General features: G+C 39.0%; 2 protein-coding genes across 3 annotated transcripts in view; one reads left to right on the top strand and one right to left on the bottom strand.

The window, feature by feature from the left end:
* The window catches only part of LOC108138474 (eIF-2-alpha kinase activator GCN1), a 99,818-nt gene that overhangs the window by 17,803 nt on the left and 61,291 nt on the right, over positions 1–20,724 (bottom strand). The gene's annotated exons all lie outside the window — the stretch shown is intronic.
* LOC121467682 (piggyBac transposable element-derived protein 3-like) lies at positions 4,004–8,419 on the top strand. The gene is made up of 3 exons (XM_041709787.1): positions 4,004–5,149; positions 5,227–6,049; positions 6,115–8,419. The coding sequence occupies exons 2-3, from the start codon at positions 5,734–5,736 to the stop codon at positions 7,050–7,052; spliced, it is 1,254 nt and encodes a 417-aa protein (XP_041565721.1). The 5' UTR covers positions 4,004–5,149; positions 5,227–5,733; the 3' UTR covers positions 7,053–8,419.

The raw sequence follows: 20,724 nt of genomic DNA, 5'->3' as shown, positions 1-20,724 counted from the left end.
TTACCCACTTTGAAGTGTAAGTTTGATTTAAAGATGTCTAACTAAGAGCATCTATTGCCCGAAAATGAAGCTGAATGTACGCTTTGTATTCTATTAGAAACCCGGCTTACCATGAAAAGGTTGTGACACAAAATTTGCTTACTACGTGAATCTTTTACTAAAAATAAGACACGGAGGTATATCACAGAATCAGGTAAAAACCTTGGAAAATATCACTGATATTTTAAAAACAATTTTAGATCCAAAGAAGACCTTAATCGCTTATTTGACGGAGGAAATTTTTCAAGTAATACAAGACGCCTTCTCGAAGTATTTCGCAGACTCTTAATTTTTTAAGATGCTTGACTTTTCTACACAATCTCAGTGACCCTGACGAATCTTTTTTTAATAGAGCTTAAATCTATAAATTTAGTTAGTACCCATTAATAGGGCTATTTGGTTGATGAGTCATTTTGTGTTCTAGTTTTGCAGAGAGCGCGTGCTAGCTGGTTTGTGAAGCCAGTAATGATGATGCCTTAAGTGGAAGTTTTGAGCGACTTGAGATAGCTGTATGATCGGCGAACGGGGATGTCATCAGTCGCTGGGTCGTGGGTATATCCGCCGTATGTATGAGGTAAAGACTGGGTCGTAGGACGCATCCTTGTGGTACGACTTCTGCGATTTCAACCTCTTTAGTTAAGCAACTTTTGTGTCGTACCACCAAGAAGACTCGGTTTAAAAGCACCTTGTGAACATTTTGAGGAAGTAGGAGTTTAATTTTATAGATAAGACCTTCCAGCCCTACTCTGTCAGAAGCCTGAGAGACGTCCTTCCTGTGTTTTCAAAGGCAGTTCGAATTTCCGAGGTGATTCTATTGACTTGTTCAATGGTACGATGCTTATCTCTAAATCCAAGTTTTTCCAAGAGCTTGGACAGGCATGAAAGGAGACTTATCGGTCTGTATGACGAGGGAAGAGTTTTATCTTTTATCTTTTCCTGGCTTTGGAATCATAAATTTTTACCACGGTTGCGGATTTCGTTATGGCATTAAAAAAGTTTTCCGATGTAATCTATGATGACCTTAGAGATATGTGGTGTGTTCGCCTTGGCTCAGTGCAGGTTTTTTGAACGTGCCTGCAGCTCCATTTAGTTTAAAAACGTAAAAATGCTTTGTGAAAACGTTTGCATTTTCTGGATTGTTGTTAGCACAAGAGCCAACTTGGTCTCGCAACGGTGTTTCGGCTGGAATTAGTGGGCTTATATTAGGGTGAGCTTTCCAGAGCGGAAATCTTGTGTTCGTAGGTGAGCATTTTTGAGTAAAGGTTTCTTGGGCCTGCCTTTCTTCTTGCATCAGTATTTTAGAAAACTTGCGGATGGCAGCTACTAGTTTTTCGTGTGCAGATGGGGATTGGAACCGTACCTGGATACCGAAGAGCGTTAGCGAATGACACTACGGATGTTGGGTGAACGGAGTTTTTCTTGATTTGCTTCGTTTCTTGACTAAGGTCAATACTTAACATAGGCTGCGGAACTTTATTGCTGTTAATTATGTTTATGGCTTTTACCGACAATAGAAACGTTAAGTTCAATTCCTTTTATTACCACTTGCAGCCCTTTACTGCTTTTTAGCTGGTACGTATAAAAGCTTTTAGTTTTGTCTTGTAACGCTTTGATTAGTAGTAATTTAGAATTGCGAGTTTTGTTTCTTTAAGGTTGCTTTTGGTCAGTGACATTACGTAAAAGTATTTTTTGTTTACCAGCTCATTGCTTATTGTTTCACGTAAGTAAATGAGAAGCGGTTTGGCCTTGGGGACTTGTTTGGACTCTACTTCATCATCGTCGTCTTTGTCCAGCAGTGAGAACTTATTTTCGTAAAGAGGGTTTTTGATCTTGGCCAATTTGCGGGCTAAGCTTACGCTTTACATTTACCTATCCATACCAGTTTGTAGCATAGGGTGGTTTGATGCATTTTCGATTTATAATGACGGTACCAAGCATTTGTAGGTCGGCTACAATCTGAAACCGACGCTCTTGCCGAGCTTGTTGTTGTAGTTGTTGTTGTGAGGGCAACAGTGTAACAGTGCTGGTTAATGATGACCCAACTGACGTATTTATGCTTACTTGCCTTGTTTTGGCGATATTTTGCAGAGTATTTGGCGACTAAGAGTGCCAAGGAATGTTTTGCAAGCTAAGGGGTGCCGGAGATACCCATTTGTCGTACTCTTCGGTGCTTTTCGGAGAGTAGAAAGAGAAATATGCGTTTCGTCGATCGGTTGGAAGCCTACGTTCAGCTTCTGAGACTTCTGGGTTCGGCGCATCCAATTTGGTGCACTTTACGATTGTTTTTTCGGGAATGACGAGGCGCACGGGTGCCGCTTGTATTTTATTGCATGTTGGCACTTCCAATTGATTTTTCCACGTTGACTTTTTGGTCAATTTTAATATATATATAAGACATAACAAAGCAAAAGTGCTAATGAGAGAGTGAGTCTTTTTGCGTTACTAATTATTTGTGATTATTTTTTATTTTGACTGGCCTTTTTGCTAATTTTGGCGGAGCGAATAAAGCACACGACCGCTCTGCTCGACTGCATAATGACCAAATTGACAATATAATAAGGACTCATCACAGGTGAGTAGAGGAAATGTGTCAGCGTTTGAAATAGGAAATCTTTGTACCCCAATTTCTCAAGTAACCAGGGGTTGCCAAATTTGTCTTACCAACAGAAGCACCCTTTCATTTTTCCCAAAACCCCGAACGGACATAATTGGTCATACTTCAAATACAATTGATAATAGCTACAATTTGACAATTATAGACACTTATAACCGATGGACAATTGGACTCTGTACTCGCCACCAAAACTTTCAAATTTTTCTTCAGTCAATTCCGGATACCAAATAAATATAGTTTTTGATCAGAGAGCCAAGTTCTCTAGTGCTGTCTTTATAGACTATTTGTCACAGTGCAACATAGAATTACATGTTACATATATTCTACATACAATCGAGTTGTAACTCGACGTTTGAATGTTTAAACTCCACCCTGACAGAGATTTACAGAAAAGTATTGAGTAAAAGGAAAGAACTACGACTAGCCCTAGACCACGACGAGTTACTTTCTGAAGATTTTATAATATATAGTAAGAATATACATTCAAGCACAAATCTAACAATTTTCTAGCTTTTTAGTGGCCGAACCCAACTATTTGAAAAAATAATTTGGTTTCATAGCGAATATGACTAATAATCAAATTGAACGAATTTCAAACTACACTTTTCCCTACTATCAAAAAGGTTATGGAACATACGACTATAATACGAACAGAGCTACTGAACAAACATCAATAACTTTATATATCAGAATAATATCGACATACTTTACAACCATTTGAAAAACATAACTCAAAGCCTCTTATTTGCAAAATTAAAAACAATTCCAAAATATACACGTAATGACAACGAAATTAAAATAAACAAAATTTTCTTACAGAGCAAAAAATTTGAATTAAATTAGAACACGAATTTTATCATTAGAATCTAGCACAACAAATAAAACACTCATGTTCAAAATTAAAATTCCGATTTTATCACAAAACCAATACAATATATACCGTCTCACACCTTTGCCGTTAAATGAACACCATTGAGATAAATCTCCCATACATCCGTAACTTGACACTTTGTAGCCTATTAACCTCCAGGGACTTACACCTTGGAAATTTGGATAATGGTTTAGCAGTCACTAACATGGAGGAAGGTACCACATCAACCTATTTATAATATATATACTAGTCGCATTGTCTATTTCAATTACAACCGTCGCCTGGATCTCCACAAGAAGGAAGATAATTTTTTCACCTACTTTTGCAGATCCTGTTGTCACTCCCACCATACCGAGCTAGCGTAAACAACTTGGCCCAGGTTTCCGGTCCAATATGCTGAACAAGGGGGTTTCGCCACAAAGCATTATATGAACACCACTTCAAAGCCTTCTTATGAATCTTAAAGAAAAATAAAAATCATTCTTTGAACGACACTCAAAGCAGTCACATTTTTTTCGGAACTAAAACTATAATTTAATAGCTCACATCAGCCAATTTCGGACCATAGACAAAACTTTTAGAGCTAGACCTTGGGGATAAGAAGCCCTCTCAGCTCTAGCGTCAAGTGACGACGAGTGAGCCTCAGCGTAATCTGGAAGTTTTGCGCTCAGTCTCTATCAAAGAGCAAACTGCACTCGCCAACGATCTCCTTGAGGATAAAACCAGCTCTTTCGTAATGGCTACTGGACATTCCGGTCGCGGCAAGTTTCGAAGGACAGCGTGGTCGAGTTAAAGTCCGAAACTACTGCGATTAAAACTTCTATGGATATTCTTTAAAGTAACTTGCGGTTCAGCAATTCCAGCAAAGCCGGTCATCAAAGCAAGGTGCAAGCATCCAGTTTTACGTTTCTACCACGCCAAGTTCGGCAATATTACCCAAAAGTGCTCGCAGCCCTGTTCGTTGGTTCAGCTACAGGGAAATTAAAAGAGCTGTCTTCCGTACAGGACGATGACAGCAAAATCCAGAATGCTCTGCCCTCCAAGTAATTCGACTGCATATTTACGACCATTGCATCAAATTTCTCATTGATTCCGGATCAGTCATGTCACTCATAACGCTTTCGCTATTAAAAAAAGGCAACGCTGTACAGACACACATTAACGCAATGTCGCTAACTCATCAGTGATTGATACCAATGGCACTCTGAGTCTAACGTTTGGCCGCAATCTACAGCGCAAATTCAACTGGCTTTTCGTCGTTAATGACGTTTAATCAGAAATCATTGCAGTTCCGTCAAATTAAACAGCCAATATTCCGAGCTGCTTAGTCGTTTTATCGAAACCTCTTTAACCCATTCGACCCCGAAGTTGCCTGTGAGCAATTTCAAAAGTTTAACGGCTATCGGTAGTCGGTGCTTTTGTTTTTGTCTGCTTATTCTTCGAGATAACGGTGCTTTGATGTGTATACTTAGAATGTAAGCAAAAAAATTCTAGTTTGCGCATCATTTGACGAAATTATTTGGAATGTGCTGGACGTGCCTCGCGTAAAAAGTGATTGTTGTATTGTGAGGTATATTGAAAAGAAAGTGATTTACTTTTTAATTACGCATTAAAAGTTGAAGAATGTGAGTGAAATTTGTTAATAAATGAATTCTTTAATGCATGTTGTAGTTCAATCTAATTGATTTCTATTAAAAAACAGCTGAGGAATTTTCAAAGTAATAAAGTTGCTTGTGAGCAACCTTGGGCCATTGCACCACCAAAATATGAGACCAAAAGAAAAAGGTTTATCAAATGATGATATTGAGAGAATTGTCAACTTCGATTGGGATGTCTCCAGTGACGAAGAAAGTGGTGATGAAATGGAAGACATCTCTGGAATGTTGGAGAATAATTTAAAAAGTATATTGGAAAGGGGAGAATCAATAGAATTTGAGCATATTGAAAATTTGATTGATGAAAAAAGCATTCAAGAAAATAGTGTTGTGGCTGATAATTGCTTTGAAAAAGTTGATCCCAAAACACTTAAGTGGAGAAATAGGCCATTTCAAGCTCCAGGGTGTATTTGGGAAGAAGATAGTAATCGCCAAATCGATGAAGTGAAGACCCCTGTAGAGTATTTCTGCAGCTTTTTTGACAATAATGTTATTGATTTAATTACAAATCAAACTAATTTGTATGGGTTGCAAGAGCACGGCATAGAGCTGCAATGTACTGGAGATCAAATAAAAGGTATATCGGAATTTTATTGTACTTGGGTGTCATAAAAGTACCTCAATTTAAAATGGCTTGGTCAAAAGAATACAAGCTTTCTGCTATATCGGATGCAATGCCACGAGGAAAGTTTGAAAAAATCAAACAATGTTTACATTTCAACGATAATACAAAACAACTAAAAAAAGGTGATTTGAACTATGATAAACTGTACAAAATACGCCCTTTACTTGACATTCTCAAAAAAAGTTTTGGTAAACTACCCCAAGAAGAACATCAAAGCGTTGATGAGCAAATCATTGCGTACAAAGGTATTCAGATTTAAATTTTATTAAAATTTAATTTTAATTTTAATTCAATTTTAATTTTTTGTCAGGCCAATCGTCTTATAAGCAATACAACCCAGCTAAGCCTCACAAATGGGGTTTAAAAATGTTTACGCGCGCTGGAACATCTGGATTAGTTTATGACTTCACACTGTATGTTGGCGAAGGCACTTGCCCAAACTTTGGATTGGGAATATCTTCAGATGTGGTATTATACTTATCAAAAGGTCTTCCCAAAGGCAAACCTTTCAAGCTGTATTTTGACAATTGGTTTACGTCAGTTAGTCTCTTGGTTGCATTGAAGGAAAATGGCATATTTGCAACCGGAACTATCCGCAAAAACCGCATAAGCAGCTGTAGACTTCTTTCAGATGCAGAATTGAAAAAACGTGGAAGAGGATCATTTGATACAAAATATGAAGTAAACAATAATCTGATATGCGTCAAATGGTTTGATAATAAGTCGGTTCAACTACTATCTTCGTATGAAGACCATCAGCCAGTTGGAATGTGCAAACGATGGAGTCCTAAAGAAAAAGTTTACATTGATGTTGTAAGGCCTGCTATCGTAGGCTCTTATAACAAGGGTATGGGAGGAGTAGACTTAGCGGACATGCTTATGGAGCTATATAAAATAAACCACCGTTCAAGAAAGTGGTACATTAGAATTTTTTATTGGTGCTTGGGAACATCAATGACAAATGCATGGCTGCTGTATAGAAAAAATTTTCATTTTCTAAACCCAAATCAAAAGTATATACCGCTCATCAAATTTCAAATGGAAGTTGCTCATGAGCTGCTACAATGTACTTACTCTACTTCATTTGAAAAAAAGAGGGGTCGGCCATCAAATATGCAAAGAGAAAACTCAATAATATCTTTGGGTTCTCCAACTAGCAGTGTGTCTTCCAATCAATCCAAAAAATCAGCCAAATCCTACAAATTCTATGCGTTACGATTGCATGGAACATTGGGTGGTATTTACTGAAAAAGGGCGTTGCAGACTGTGTAAGACAGGAACCCCAATGTCAAAATGTATTAAATGTAAAGTACACCTATGCTGTAACAACAATAAAAACTGTTTTATGTCTTACCATACTTAAAAATTGAAAATAAACAAAAATAACCATCAACTAAAAATGTATTCTTTAATATACACTATGGCCCAACGTTGCCCACAAGCAACATCCGGTAGCGCCCAAACTAGTGGGGGTGGGGAGTTCAAACTTTACTCAAATACTGCTTGGCCCAATACAAACAGAATACAAAAAAAAAAATATTTTTTTTTCGACAGGGAAAAAGTTGGGGTCGAAAGGGTTAAACATGCGTCAATAATGACGTAGCGCATTTTATCGAGACAATTGACCCCGTTTTCGATAAGCCAAGACGGGGACTTCGACGATTTAACAAGGAGTATTTCGTCCTTCAAGTAGCCAATGGGCGAACCCGATTCACAACGAGTGTCGTACTAATAGTGATTATCGCAAACTTAATGCTTACACCATTGGAGTCGCCCTGGCGCAGCAGGATGGCGATGTCTGGCTACCAGTAAGTTTCTTCTCTCGGAAACAGCCCTCAACAAAGCGAGGGCACAACACATACGATCTCAAACTACCGGCCATATTTTCCGGCATTATAGCTTCTAAACACATTTTGGAGGGACGTTCTTCTTTTGTTATAAAAACTGATCATAACCCATTGCAATAACCTTTAAATCAAAAATCCGCCAAAGCATATCCGCGTCAATTGGATTTCATTTCTCAGTTTTTTACGGAAATCGGTTACCACCCGTGGAGAACAATGCAGTCGCAGAAGCACTGTCACTCATAAATGCATAAATGCATAAAAGCATGCCGACTAACGTCATCGCCTAAGCGATATTTGACGCACAGCAAGCTGACAAGGAAATTGCCGAACTGTCTGACCAATTGACCAACTTGATACATTGAGTGATATTCCATATCTTTACTCCTCTTTCAAACATGTCTGCGGAAACGGTTGCGAAGGCGTTGTACATCCACTGGACTTACAAGCAATGCAGTTGAAAAACCTTTGGAGCAACCCCATACTGGACCACACCAAGTAGTTCACCGCGTGGATGAGAAAGTCTACATTATAAACATGGATGGTCCCGAGAAAGCTTTACCAGTTGATCTGTTTTCTCGACTGTGTGGATTTCAGCCAGTCACCAGAACAGAAAGCTTTGCAACCGCCTTTGTCACAATTTCCCGAAACAATGCTTTAGCAGTTTTTTTTTACCTCGCCAGTCGACGAAGTCACTGGAGGGGGCATAGATGTGGCGACCAGGGCTCAGACCTATTTCGCAACGCGAAGCAATCAGCTGTTTTTATAGGAACCCTGGCAAAATGGTAATTGATATTGATAACTCTCTCTTCTACTGGCTTCGCAGCTGAGCTAAATTTGTAATCCTAAATTAAACACGTCATAAAGTGAATTTAAAATATTCCACATTGCATTGCATCATTGCATTCGGTCGCGTGTAGACGTGTTTTCTTAACGCTCCGGAAAAACAATAAGTCACTGAGTTGTAAACGTTCGGAAAAATTTATAAACGCGTGGTTTTGCGATTCGCGATGCTAATTCGCATATCGTAAACTAAAGTTTTAATAATTAATTAATTAATATTACGCTCTATCAATAAATGAGTAAGAACGTGGATCAGCGCACTCAACGCCAAAAACAGCAAGACGAAGCCCGTGAAAAAATTCAGAGTGAGCAAGACAAACGTCGTCTCTCTTTGGCCCGAAACAATGCTTATTTCTCGTTCACGAGTAATACTGTAGAACCGAAAGTGCAAGAAAGTGCAAGTTTACTGACCGCCGAAAACCAGAGAGCTAGTTCTTGCTCTCCCGCCCTGCTTTTCACCGCACAAACAACATGGTGTGAGCTGCGAAAACTCCAACCGAGCTTCTGCCACCTAGTGCAACAACAACAGCAACTACTACGTCAACTACAACGGTCTCTGTCGCCAACAATGCAATAACGACTCCACTCTCTTCTTCTGCAGCGGTTAAAGCAACAACACAACCAAGTGCAAAAATCGAGTCAAACGGCAAAAAAAAAGCTACGGTAGGAAAAATTACAATTCCGCAAGCGGGTTCGGCCAAGCACAGACATGCATGGATCGCTATATTAATATTTCCAAGCGCAAGCTAACCCCCCCAAACAAATCTGACGGCAATATGCCCAAAATAAACCGTACCAACAAAGGCACTGAAAATCTCGGGCCATTAAATGAAAATAGATTTTCCATTCTGGCGGAGCCTGAAACAGAGTACGAAGAATTAGCCCCAAAGAAACTAAAGCCCCCACCTATCTTTATTCGGGAGAAGATCTCTAACGTTCTAGTAAATAAAATAGTTGAGCTTGTCGGGAAGGATAACTTTCATGTTATTCCGCTTATGAAAGGGAACATAAGCGAAACCAAACTTCAAACCAAAACCGAAGATGATTTCCGAGTAGTGTCGAGGTACCTAAACAATGCCAAAAAGAATTACTACACGTACCAGCTGAAAAGTTGCAAGGGCTTACAAGTTGTCCTCAAGGGAATAGAACCCGATGTGACCGCCAAAAATGTTATAAACATTATGAACAAAAACAAGAAGCCGCAACCCCTTTTCAAGGTCGAGCTGGAGCCAGACAGCAGAACTTTGAAAAAAAAGGCAGTGCACCCGATCTACAAGTTGCAGTACCTTCTGCACCGTAGGATCACAGTTGAAGAGCCGCACAAACGGAACGGGCCAGTGCAATGTACAAACTGCCAGGAATACGGACACACCAGGGCTTACTGCACCCTCAGGTCAGTTTGTGTAGCTTGTGGTAACTGCCACGGCTCCGAACCCTGCCCTGCCAACAAGGGAGACTCTCTCACTAGAAAGTGTGTAAACTGCCAAGGAAACCACACAGCAAACTACAGAGGCTGTCCAGTCTACAAGGAGATGAAAAGTCGGATGCAAAGAGCGACAACGGCACGCCAGAACATTTACATGAAATCACAAACGACACCCGAAGTTTTCTTCGCAAAAGCAGCCAGGTCATCATTTGGCCCTTCAATTACCACCAACAGCATTTCCTACGCCAGTGCTCTAAGATCAGGCACAGCTCACATAGAGCCGAAAACTGATAACATACAGCAGGGCATGGGACAGCCACAAAGTAACATGGAAACTATGATGATAACTTTGCAACAAACTCTAATGCAAAACCAAAATATCTTGTTACAAATGCTTGCAGCTCAGCAGTCCAAATAAATTATGCCTAGCCTCCGAATAACTCTGTGGAACGCCAATGGTGTTTCACGGTATATACCTGAAATAACTAAATTTCTGAACGAAAATCACATCGACGTTATGTTGCTGGCAGAAACGCATCTCACCAGCAAATATAACTTTCAAATACGAGGATACACGTTCTACGGCACCGATCATCCAGATGGTAAAGCACATGGCGGAGCCGGCATCTTAATAAGAGACCGTATCAAACACCACTTTTACCAACGGTTTGCAAAAAATTATCTGCAAGCTACATCGATAAAATTACAGTTGGGCACCAGCAACCTTGCCATTGCCGCTGTCTACTGCCCACCCCGCTTTACAGTCTCAGAAGACCAATTCATGGACTTCTACAATTCACTTGGAGAGCGATTCATAGCAGCAGGTGATTACAACGCCAAGCACACACACTGGGGATCCCGCCTTGTTACCCCCAAAGGAAGGCAACTATATAATGCACTCATCAAAACATGCAACAAACTGGACTACGTTTCACCAGGCAGTCCTACATACTGGCCAACAGATCCTAGAAAACTACCTGATTTAATTGATTTTGCTGTGAAAAAAAATATTTCCCGCAATCTAATATCTGCAAAATCGCTTTTGGATCTATCATCGGACCACTCACCAGTGCTCAACTTCAAGGAGGACATCGACTGCTATGCCAATGCACTGGAGTCTGTACTCGTCGCAGCAGCCAAAGTCTCTACACCGCAAGGGAGGGATGGGCACACACACCAACACAAAACTAACCTTGAAATCGAACAGCTTGTTTTGGAGAAAAGACGTTTGAGGCGTGCTTGGCAAACCAGCAGATCGCCATCCTCAAAACATAGTCTTAAGGAAGCTGGTCGCAGACTTACCAGGGCTCTAAGGCACGAAGAAGAAAAAGCACAACGCAAGTACATTGAGAAACTTTCACACACCAGCACCAAGCATCCCCTGTGGAGGGCCCACCCAAATCTAAATGCGCCGGCCGAAACAGTAATTCCCGTAAGAGACTCTTCAGGCAGCTGGGCCAGAAGCGACAAAGACGGAGCCTGTACATTTGCTTTACACCTTCGAAATGTTTTTCAGCCAAACCCTGCAAATAATTCATTCACACTACCGTCGCCGCCAATTCGAGGTGGAACTGAGACGGCGCCTATTCTGTTCCAAACAAACGAAGTTGCAAAAGTCATCAGCGAGCGATTAAAAACAAAAAAGGCCCCAGGTGGTGATCTAATAACTCCTAAGATGCTAATTGAACTCCCAAACTGTGCAGTTAAGGTAATTTGTAAACTATTTAACGGGATTACACGACTTGGCTACTTCCCAAAAAAATGGAAAAAGTCGGTAATCATAATGATCCCAAAGCCAGGAAAAGATCACACAATACCTGCCTCATATAGACCGATAAGTTTACTCTCGTGTCTGTCAAAACTGTTCGAAAAATGCCTTTTGACACGCATAATCCCATATCTGGAAGAGCACAACATTATTCCGGCGCATCAATTTGGCTTTCGAGAAAGCCATGGAACAATAGAGCAAGTTAACAGATTTGAACAGCATTCAAGTCTCGGGAATACTGCAGTGCGGTATTCCTTGACGTTGCGCAGGCTTTCGACCGAGTCTGGCTCGATGGCCTCATGCATAAAATCAGAACGTTACTACCGGAAAACACTCACAGGATACTTGAATCGTACCTTTACAACAGAGCCTTCGCCGTGAGATGCAACACTACAATATCCGATGATTACACGATAGAGGCTGGAGTTCCTCAAGGTAGCGCCCTTGGTCCAACTCTATTTCTCCTTTACACCGCAGATATTCCCACGAACGAGCGGCTAACTACTTCTACATTCGCAGACGATACCGCGATCTTAAGTCGGTCCAAATGCCCAATTCAGGCAACAGCACAACTAGCTGATCATCTCGTTGTAGTGGAGAGGTGGTTATCAGACTGGCGTATAAAAATAAATGCGCAAAAGTGTAAACACATAACGTTTACTCTTAACAGACAAACGTGTCCCCCGCTAACTCTGAATAACACGCCACTTCCACAAGCTGGCGATTTAACGTACCTTGGCGTCCACCTTGACAGAAGACTTACATGGCGGAGACATATCGAAGCTAAGAAAATTCATCTAAAACTAAAATCCAATAACCTCCATTGGCTCATAAACGCTCGCTCCCCCCTCTGCCTGGACTTCAAGGTTCTGCTCTACAATTCCACGCTTAAGCCAGTCTGGACTTACGGCTCCCAATTGTGGGGAAACGCGAGCAGCAGTAACATCGACATTATCCAGCGAGCACAATCAAAAATCCTGAGAACTATCACTGGGGCACCTTGGTATGTTCGGAACGACAACATCCACAGAGATCTGGGCATTCTACCACACCAAGCTAACTTCTCATCCAAACCAGCTCGGCGGACCCGATTGCAACGAAATGACCTTCCAGCTCAGCAATAGTTATTAGAGCCCTTACATCCCGCGTCAGTCAACTTGACTGTCAGATATAGCTTTTTAATTTAAGATTTTATATACTTATTGTTAGTCTCAATTCAGAGAAGATTCAATAAATAAAATGCATAAGTAAAAAAAAAAAAAAAAAAAAAATTATTCCACATGTCACTTATTTTATTACAAACTGAAAAAATAATAGTCAATAAAGGCCTATCCCTTTCCAACAGTTTTTCAATTGACAACGTCATTCCACAAGGCTTCCCAAACTAAGTTATCCTTTCATACAATGCCCTTACTAACATTATCGCGCTCACAAGGCAACTTAAATTTTTAGTAAACTAACGAAATTCTCTTTTAGGATATATAAAAATTTCCCATTAACATAGCCGCCTTGCTTGCCAGTCAAAAATTACCTTAATAAAATATACAAAATGTAATTAATAATTAAAGCTACATTTAACTTCTCAATTACAAAAATTCAACACCACACCAACTACCTTCAAACCTACCTTCCTTAAAGAACAACCTTCCTTGTCATAAATTGCTGTACACCTCAAGCTGTAGCGTTACAGATAAAAAGATCACAATTAAAACTTTACTATTCCTCAGTTCTCTCGAGTGAATTAATAATTTAAAAGGCCAATCTTAAAAATTATGGATGATATGGCAAGTGACAGTTGTTGACGCTATGTCGGCCGAGCGCACCAAGCAAACTTTAATCGGCGTTTTCTCAAAACCAATTTTTTCATCTATCTTTTTTTTAAAAGCATAAAAAACTACTGTCGGTACTCTTCGGACATGAAAATTAATCAAAAACCAAAATATTTTTTTCAAGCCTATTTTTCCTGGATAATGTTAAAATTTTTCAAAAATCGTAGAATACCGACTATCAAAAACTCTCTTGAGTGGAATAACGTTTGATTTTATGATTTCAGATGAAAATTGCAGTCAGGATCTCCTACGCCTACCGTTATATGACAATCAATTTTCCATTTTTTATAATTTTATGTTTTCATTTTCTTCAAACAGTGCCCTATTTATATATGACGTTAATTTTATGTGCACTGTTTTCATTTAAAAAAAAATCGAAAAAGCACTCGGCCTCTACGGGTACTTCCCCCCTCTGCAAGCCCCAGGAAAACACGTAATTTGCATGTCTCTACTATCCTGCCTTAAATCCCAGACTTACTTTAACAACTACTGCTACTACCAGTAATAACCATTTCCAAAACACAAAACTTATTATTATGGATTCCTATCCACATCGGCATAAAGGGCAACACAAGCGCATATAAAACAGCAAAAGAAACACATATATACACACAAAATAACAACGCTAACGACATTTCTCATTATCGAAAAAATAATATAAAATCAAAACAATCAGACCTATACAACGACACTACTTCTTGGTTTAAAAAAATCAATACAAATTTTCATCCAAACCTTATTGGAACATTAAACACAACAAAAAAACTGAGATAAACCGACACATGGACAAATCGAACCCCCCAGATCACTAGACTTTAAGGTGTTGCTTTACAATATCACTTTTAGACCAATATGGATATTAGGATCCCAGCTTTGGTGAGCAAAAAATCTCTGAGCCTATATCGAATGTTCGATATAAAAACGTCCTCGGGGACGTTGCACTCAAATTATTTTGCAAGAGGTTTAACTCGGGTTTTCAGCTGAAGCCGTCTACTACGACATAAACTTCCAGCCAGCAACAACTATAAAGGCCTTTTAAGCCTGTTTCAGTTTAAATAAGTTTCATTTGAATAATAATAATTTTTATTCTAAGATTTGATTAAATTAATGTTAGTCTCCGTAAAGAGAAGATCCAATAAACCAAAGCATACACCAAAACTGAAACCATGTTTCAGAGTGAAATAAGATAAACAGATACAACTATTTATCCAACAAAACAATTTAATGTCTGCCATACCACACAAGCGGAAAACCACCGATCAATGCACAAACTGTTGAAAATTCGGTTACAACAAGACCTATTGGACCATGCGCTTAGTATGCGTTACATTTGAAGACACTCAAAAGAGTTATGCAAAGCCAACAAGGACGATGCAACTACCCCAGCGTTAGTTCTTCAGTACCATCCAATAAGAGCACCCAGACACCCAAACGCAGAAACGCCATTATACAATACACAATGCCGTTCGCTAACGCTTTTCGCTATCCAGGTATGGTTCCAATCTCAACAACAGGGCCAGTACCAGAATCAAACATCAAATCAACAAATCCAAGAAGAAACACTTCAAATACTTCAAAAATGGCAAAGAATATTGATCGCCTTTCTGCAAAAAAACCTCATGAACTTCATGACATTCCTGCAGACAACAAAGTCGGAGCTAATAAAGAATAAAAATAACCTGATCCAAATACTTACCAACCAGAATGATAAACAATGTCCTCTCTAAGTATTGGCTTCTGTAATCGAATTTCCCAGCACAAGCTAAGAACCGCATCAAACAAGCAAGCCCATGGTAAGAACGGCAATAAAAACGTATAAAATTTTTCTTCCAGCGTATGAAACAACATACCTGCAGCCTAAATACAAACGATCACATAAAGAAAGCAGTACGAAAAACTTTAAGACGACATTATTAGTTTCAAGACTTATCAGACTCCATCTCTACTGCATTGCATAGAAGTTTTTGGAAGCTGCTATTTATTTATTTATTTATTTATTCGCCAATGGATAAATCCTTATCTGGCTATCAGCTAACTTAACTTAAAACTAAGTATTATTTAAAAAATATTCCCTAAGTATTTGCCTAAGCACATTCTTCTTGGATCCCAAAAGCAATCGAATACTTAGTGGCAAAGATTTAAAAAGTCTTAAAGTTCTTAAGATTGACTCATTCCGCGCATAGTTAGTCCTCGCAGCACTTTTAAAAAATGGGATGACGGTACGGAGACTCCTGGCAGGGATATTGAACTTAATTGAGCTTAATATGAATGGTCTATCTATATTACCAATTATAACATCATTGATAAAGAGCAAGCTCGCTATCGAACGCCGATCTACTAGACTGCAGATATGCCACATTGGCTAGAATAAGCTGGCAAAGGTTCCGAAAAGTTTAACGGCTGAAGTGCAAATTTTAGGTACTTTTTCTGCAGCCTCTCAATTCTATTGATATGAACAACACTTGACGGGTTCCAAATAAAGGAAGCATATTCCACTCTTAAACGCACAGAAGCTGAGAACACGGTCAGCTGTGAGTATGGGTCCTTAAAAAGTATAGTGTTTCTTTTGACAAATCCGAACATTGCATATGCCTTCGGCAGAACATGGTTTATATGGTTAATAACCAAAAATTACTGTCGAAGAGGACCCCAAGATCATAATCTCAGTAAGTGCAGAGAGTGAATGGTTATTGATAACATATGTAGAAAGAATATTTAAGATACATTTACACAACAACATAACATTTATTTAGGTTGAGAGGAAAATTGTTCTGAATACACCATAAACTGATTTTGTTCAAGTCCGATTGTAGCAAATAACTGTCATTTAAGGAATTCACTGGTATGTATATTTTAAGGTCATCCGCATAAAGAAGATACTTGGCAGATTCAATGCAGAAACAAATATCATTAATGAAAATAATGAAAAGCAAAGGACCAAGAGATTCGAGGTAGTAGAACGACCAGGCATGAACCCGTGCTGATTAGGGTCAATATAAGTACGTATCAGGAAGGATAATTTTATAACTACAATTCTATCGAATAGCTTTCCAATATTGCTTATTTTAGCAACAGGCCTGTAATTAGAAACCTCAGACTTGCTTCCGCCTTTATGAACCAGTAAAATTTTGGCAATTTTCCATCTAGAAATAAATTTACCCTGAAGTAGCGAAGACGAGAAGATCATCTTAAGAGGTTGAAGAAGACTGTGATAAAATTTTTTAAGAAAAAATGAAGAATCTCCATATATGTCAGGCTTAATGGAGTCGTCAAATTGCTAGATAGCTTCAGAACTGTCCTCATCATTTTTTTCAAGGGAACCAATATTAAAAATTTCTGAAATGTTATTTAGAATTTGCTCGTCATTCCAGTCACAAGCAGGCTCAAAATTGGCCGAAAAAAAGGAAGCAAATAAGTTTGCAATATTTGTCCCAGAATTAGCGGTAGTGTTGTTATATGACACAGTTGACGGTATGGAAGAATAAGATTTCTTTGAATTAATAAAACGCCAGAACACATTTGGATTTGACTTTAAGCTATTTTCAATGTCGGATATAAATTGATTATATAGAAATTTATTAAGAAAATTAAATTTCCGCTTATGCTGTCTATATCTATCACGATCCAATGATTTACCAGATCTAATCAACCGTTTGTAAAACTTATTTCTTAGATTTTTATATTTCTGGAGACCTTTTGCATACCAAGGAAGCCTATAGGAACCCCGTACCTTGGTTGAACAAGTGCTGTCAAGATTATTTTTTAATGCGACAAGAAAGTTAGTGTAGTTGGTCTCAATACAAGCATTTGATAGCAAGGAAACGCAATCCATAGACGTGAGGCAATCACTTACGGCAACCAAGGCATGGTCAATGGCATGATCAAAATTATACATAGGAATAAAGTTAACAACTGGTAAGAAATTATAAAATTCAATATTAAAGTATAAGGGCTTATGATGAGCATCACAACTAGAAATACTAAATTCAGCAAGGCTTACCGAGGAATGAACAATAGAATTGATGAATATTAAATATAGTAGCCTATGCAAATCATTAAAACAATCATCGATAACAATAATTTCATGTGGCTGGTGTACAGGCACCATAGCATGGAATTGCGGATCGCATGACCATACAACAGATCCCAAATTAAAATCTCCTGTCACAACGAGACCAACAGAGTTATCTTTAATGTTATTCATATGCGCCTGATAAAGCGTAAAGTCACTTCCAGGGGGAATATAAGAAGCAACTAGTCTTTCCAGACAATCCAGATACCTCAACAGCCAACCGGTCCAGAAGGGAGTCCTCGTTTGAGAGTACAGCTGCGCAGCAGGAGAAGGTACGGCGGACAGCCACGATGACGCCTCCACCTCTCTCGCACTTCAATCTGCTGAGGTCTCTATCCTTGCGATAGACATGGAATAAATTAGTATCGAAGAACTCATTGGAGTTGAAGTTGGGGTTGAGCCAGGTTTCAACCAATATTATTATATCATAATCACTGTTGGAAGTGCTCATTAAGACAGTCTGAGTTTTAGTTCTCATTCCAGATATGTTTTGAAAATAAATTTTAAGGCAATTAGTTCCAATTCGTTTGACTGATGAATTCTCTGAAACTGTCGCCATGGTTAACGAAAGTCATGAAATGGTATTGTAAAATCCACATGCGGCCTTTGCCTTGCAAGTCTAAAAAAGCCATTCAGAGCCGTACGCAATATTCCAGTCCGGATACGTATTGGCAGTGGAAGATTATCATTACGTAGGTTATATATGCAATCCATTCGCACAGTCGTAGAAGACTAAATTGCAGATACTTCCAGAGTCGGTGAGTGCCCTTGGGAGCGCAGGGAGGTGAAGGGAGCGCAACTCGGAAGAGAGCGCTGTATAGAAGCGGACTCTTTTCAAGCAAGGAGATGCATAATGAAAAGGGCAAAGTCATCCGATTTTGTTGTTGTTGCAAATATAGGTGCGAAGAGAGTGATAATTCAACGCAATCGCTCAACCTTCCACGAGTAAAGCAAAGCAGCGAGGCTTCGAAGAGAGCGCCGTATTGTTGTTGATGCGAAAACAGCTGCGGCTGCGCGCCTTGATTCGAAAGCACGATATAGAGGGCGAGCGGCCTAAGCACCAGCTTATGCATTTGTTGTTGGTCATGAAGTTGAGAACTGCAGTTATAAATGATGCACGAAAGTGAACCAATAATGACGTCAGAGCCAGTGACGTCGATTACTGAGGGTTTTTTGATGGAAGCTTGGCAGGGGTAGATGTACGCAATGGTTCTCCACCCAATGTATCCATCACGGTAGATTCCAAGTGCTCTCTCCCTGTGGATGAATCGGCTCACCTTAACAGATTGTGGCCAGAAATCACCGCTGAAGACAGTCTGATAATACTGCTGCGGGACTCCAAGCTTAAAGTTAATGAACCTTCAGTGTGCTAAGATCTACCTCTCTTTTTTTAATATGAATAGCTTGATATGCTGTCAGAATTTACTTTTAACTTGTCAGAAACAAACTTGCACAGCGCCTCTGACTTTGTGTTTACAGCGAATTTGCCAATATGCAAAAATCTTTTGCTGGACAATACTGCAAGTTGATCACAAACGAGAGCCGAACTAATAATATGCTTCTTGTTGTAACGATTCTTTTTATTTTTCTTGGAGACAACCGTAAAGCCCTCTGTGGGAGGGTTATGGTCTGACACAACGGGATTGGTATGATGGGAAGTAGATAAAGCCGGAGGTTTATTCGCAACGTTTTCCTTCTTCCGCTTGTTGGTGTAAACATTAGCCGGGGCATCCACAGATTTGCGATTTGAAACTTTGTATTTAAGTGCAAGTATAGGCTTTTAAATTCACGAAGTTCTTCAATGATTTCGTCTGTTTTTGAGTGTGAATCATTGCTCACTACGCAGCTATCACAATGTCATAACAGATTCGGCATAATGGTTAGCAATTCTATTGCCTCTTCAGGCAAATTAACATAAGAACTGTGGAAGGTGCGATGACAAAGCGATGAACATCGAACCGCCACAAAACAGCGAAGTGCGTAACGTAACGTAAGTGCGAAAACAGCGCATGCGTAACGGCAACATTGCACTCAGAGCACGTAAATGGGGTCATAACGAAATGAAAAAACGCGTCTGCTCGCAACGAAGGCTGATCAGAGACCTGTTATGCTGATAGTTTTGTAAAAATGAGTGTAGCATTCAATAAAATTACACGACATATCTTTAAGGTGAGACCCCGTAACCATATATCTGAAAAAGCAAAACATTAAACAAAAAAATAAGAATAGTTGGGATCTAAAATGTAATCGATCGAATAACTTTGACAACGCTGCAAAAATTATCCGCACAGGGGAACCGTCGTACCTATTTTCTGACCAAGTTATATTCTGTTCTGCGAATTACTGGAATCAACTCCCGCACTTCATAAAATCAATTAATAGCTCAAAAAAATAAAATTTAGATGAATGTTAAATATTTAAAATATTTTAAGCAAATTTTAATTTAGAATAATAATATTGTAATTTCTTGTCTTAACATAACGTGACTAGAATGCTAGGATGCATAATTAATAAATAATATTGGATATATAAATAAGTTCGTGACTTTTTTTTTACGAAAGTTGAAGCTTTATTTTGAAAAGTTGGTTACACTTTTACGCTTCAAAGTATTGTCAATCGATAGCCACTTCATTTCGACAACTTTCTGGCAAATCACGGATTCCGCGTCGAAAAATTCTCAGTTCTTTTTCTAATATCCATTAATCCATACATTCTTTGACTTCATCATAGTTGGATAAGTGCTGGTCTTCCAGGCTATGATCCATCGATCGGAACAGATGGTAATCGGAAAAAACTATGTATGGGCTATACATCGGGTGTGGTAGAAATTATTATCGAGGGTTTTCCAAGTACCTTTTAACGACCCGACCGACATGTGATCAAAAAAACAACGTTCAAGACGTCGCACAATGTGGGAGTTATACAATTTAGCTCTACAAAAGTACATCATTCCACTTTCACCAATTTTTTTCCAAATTTTTTTTAATAATTGATTAAATGTATATAATTATTATGCAAATTTATTTTTTTGTCGTTGCACAGGATATAAAATATAAAATCAAAAGAAGTTACTAAGTGAAATCTGTTTACAACAGAGAAATTTAATTTTATTCAAGTACCGATATTCTGTTCAAAATT

The sequence above is a fragment of the Drosophila elegans genome, unplaced genomic scaffold (assembly GCF_018152505.1).
Source record: "Drosophila elegans isolate 14027-0461.03 unplaced genomic scaffold, ASM1815250v1 contig_512, whole genome shotgun sequence".
NCBI classification, from domain to species: Eukaryota; Metazoa; Arthropoda; class Insecta; order Diptera; family Drosophilidae; genus Drosophila; species Drosophila elegans.
The sequence above is the reverse complement of the archived record's forward strand: the minus strand, read 5'-3'. Positions and strand labels throughout refer to the sequence as shown.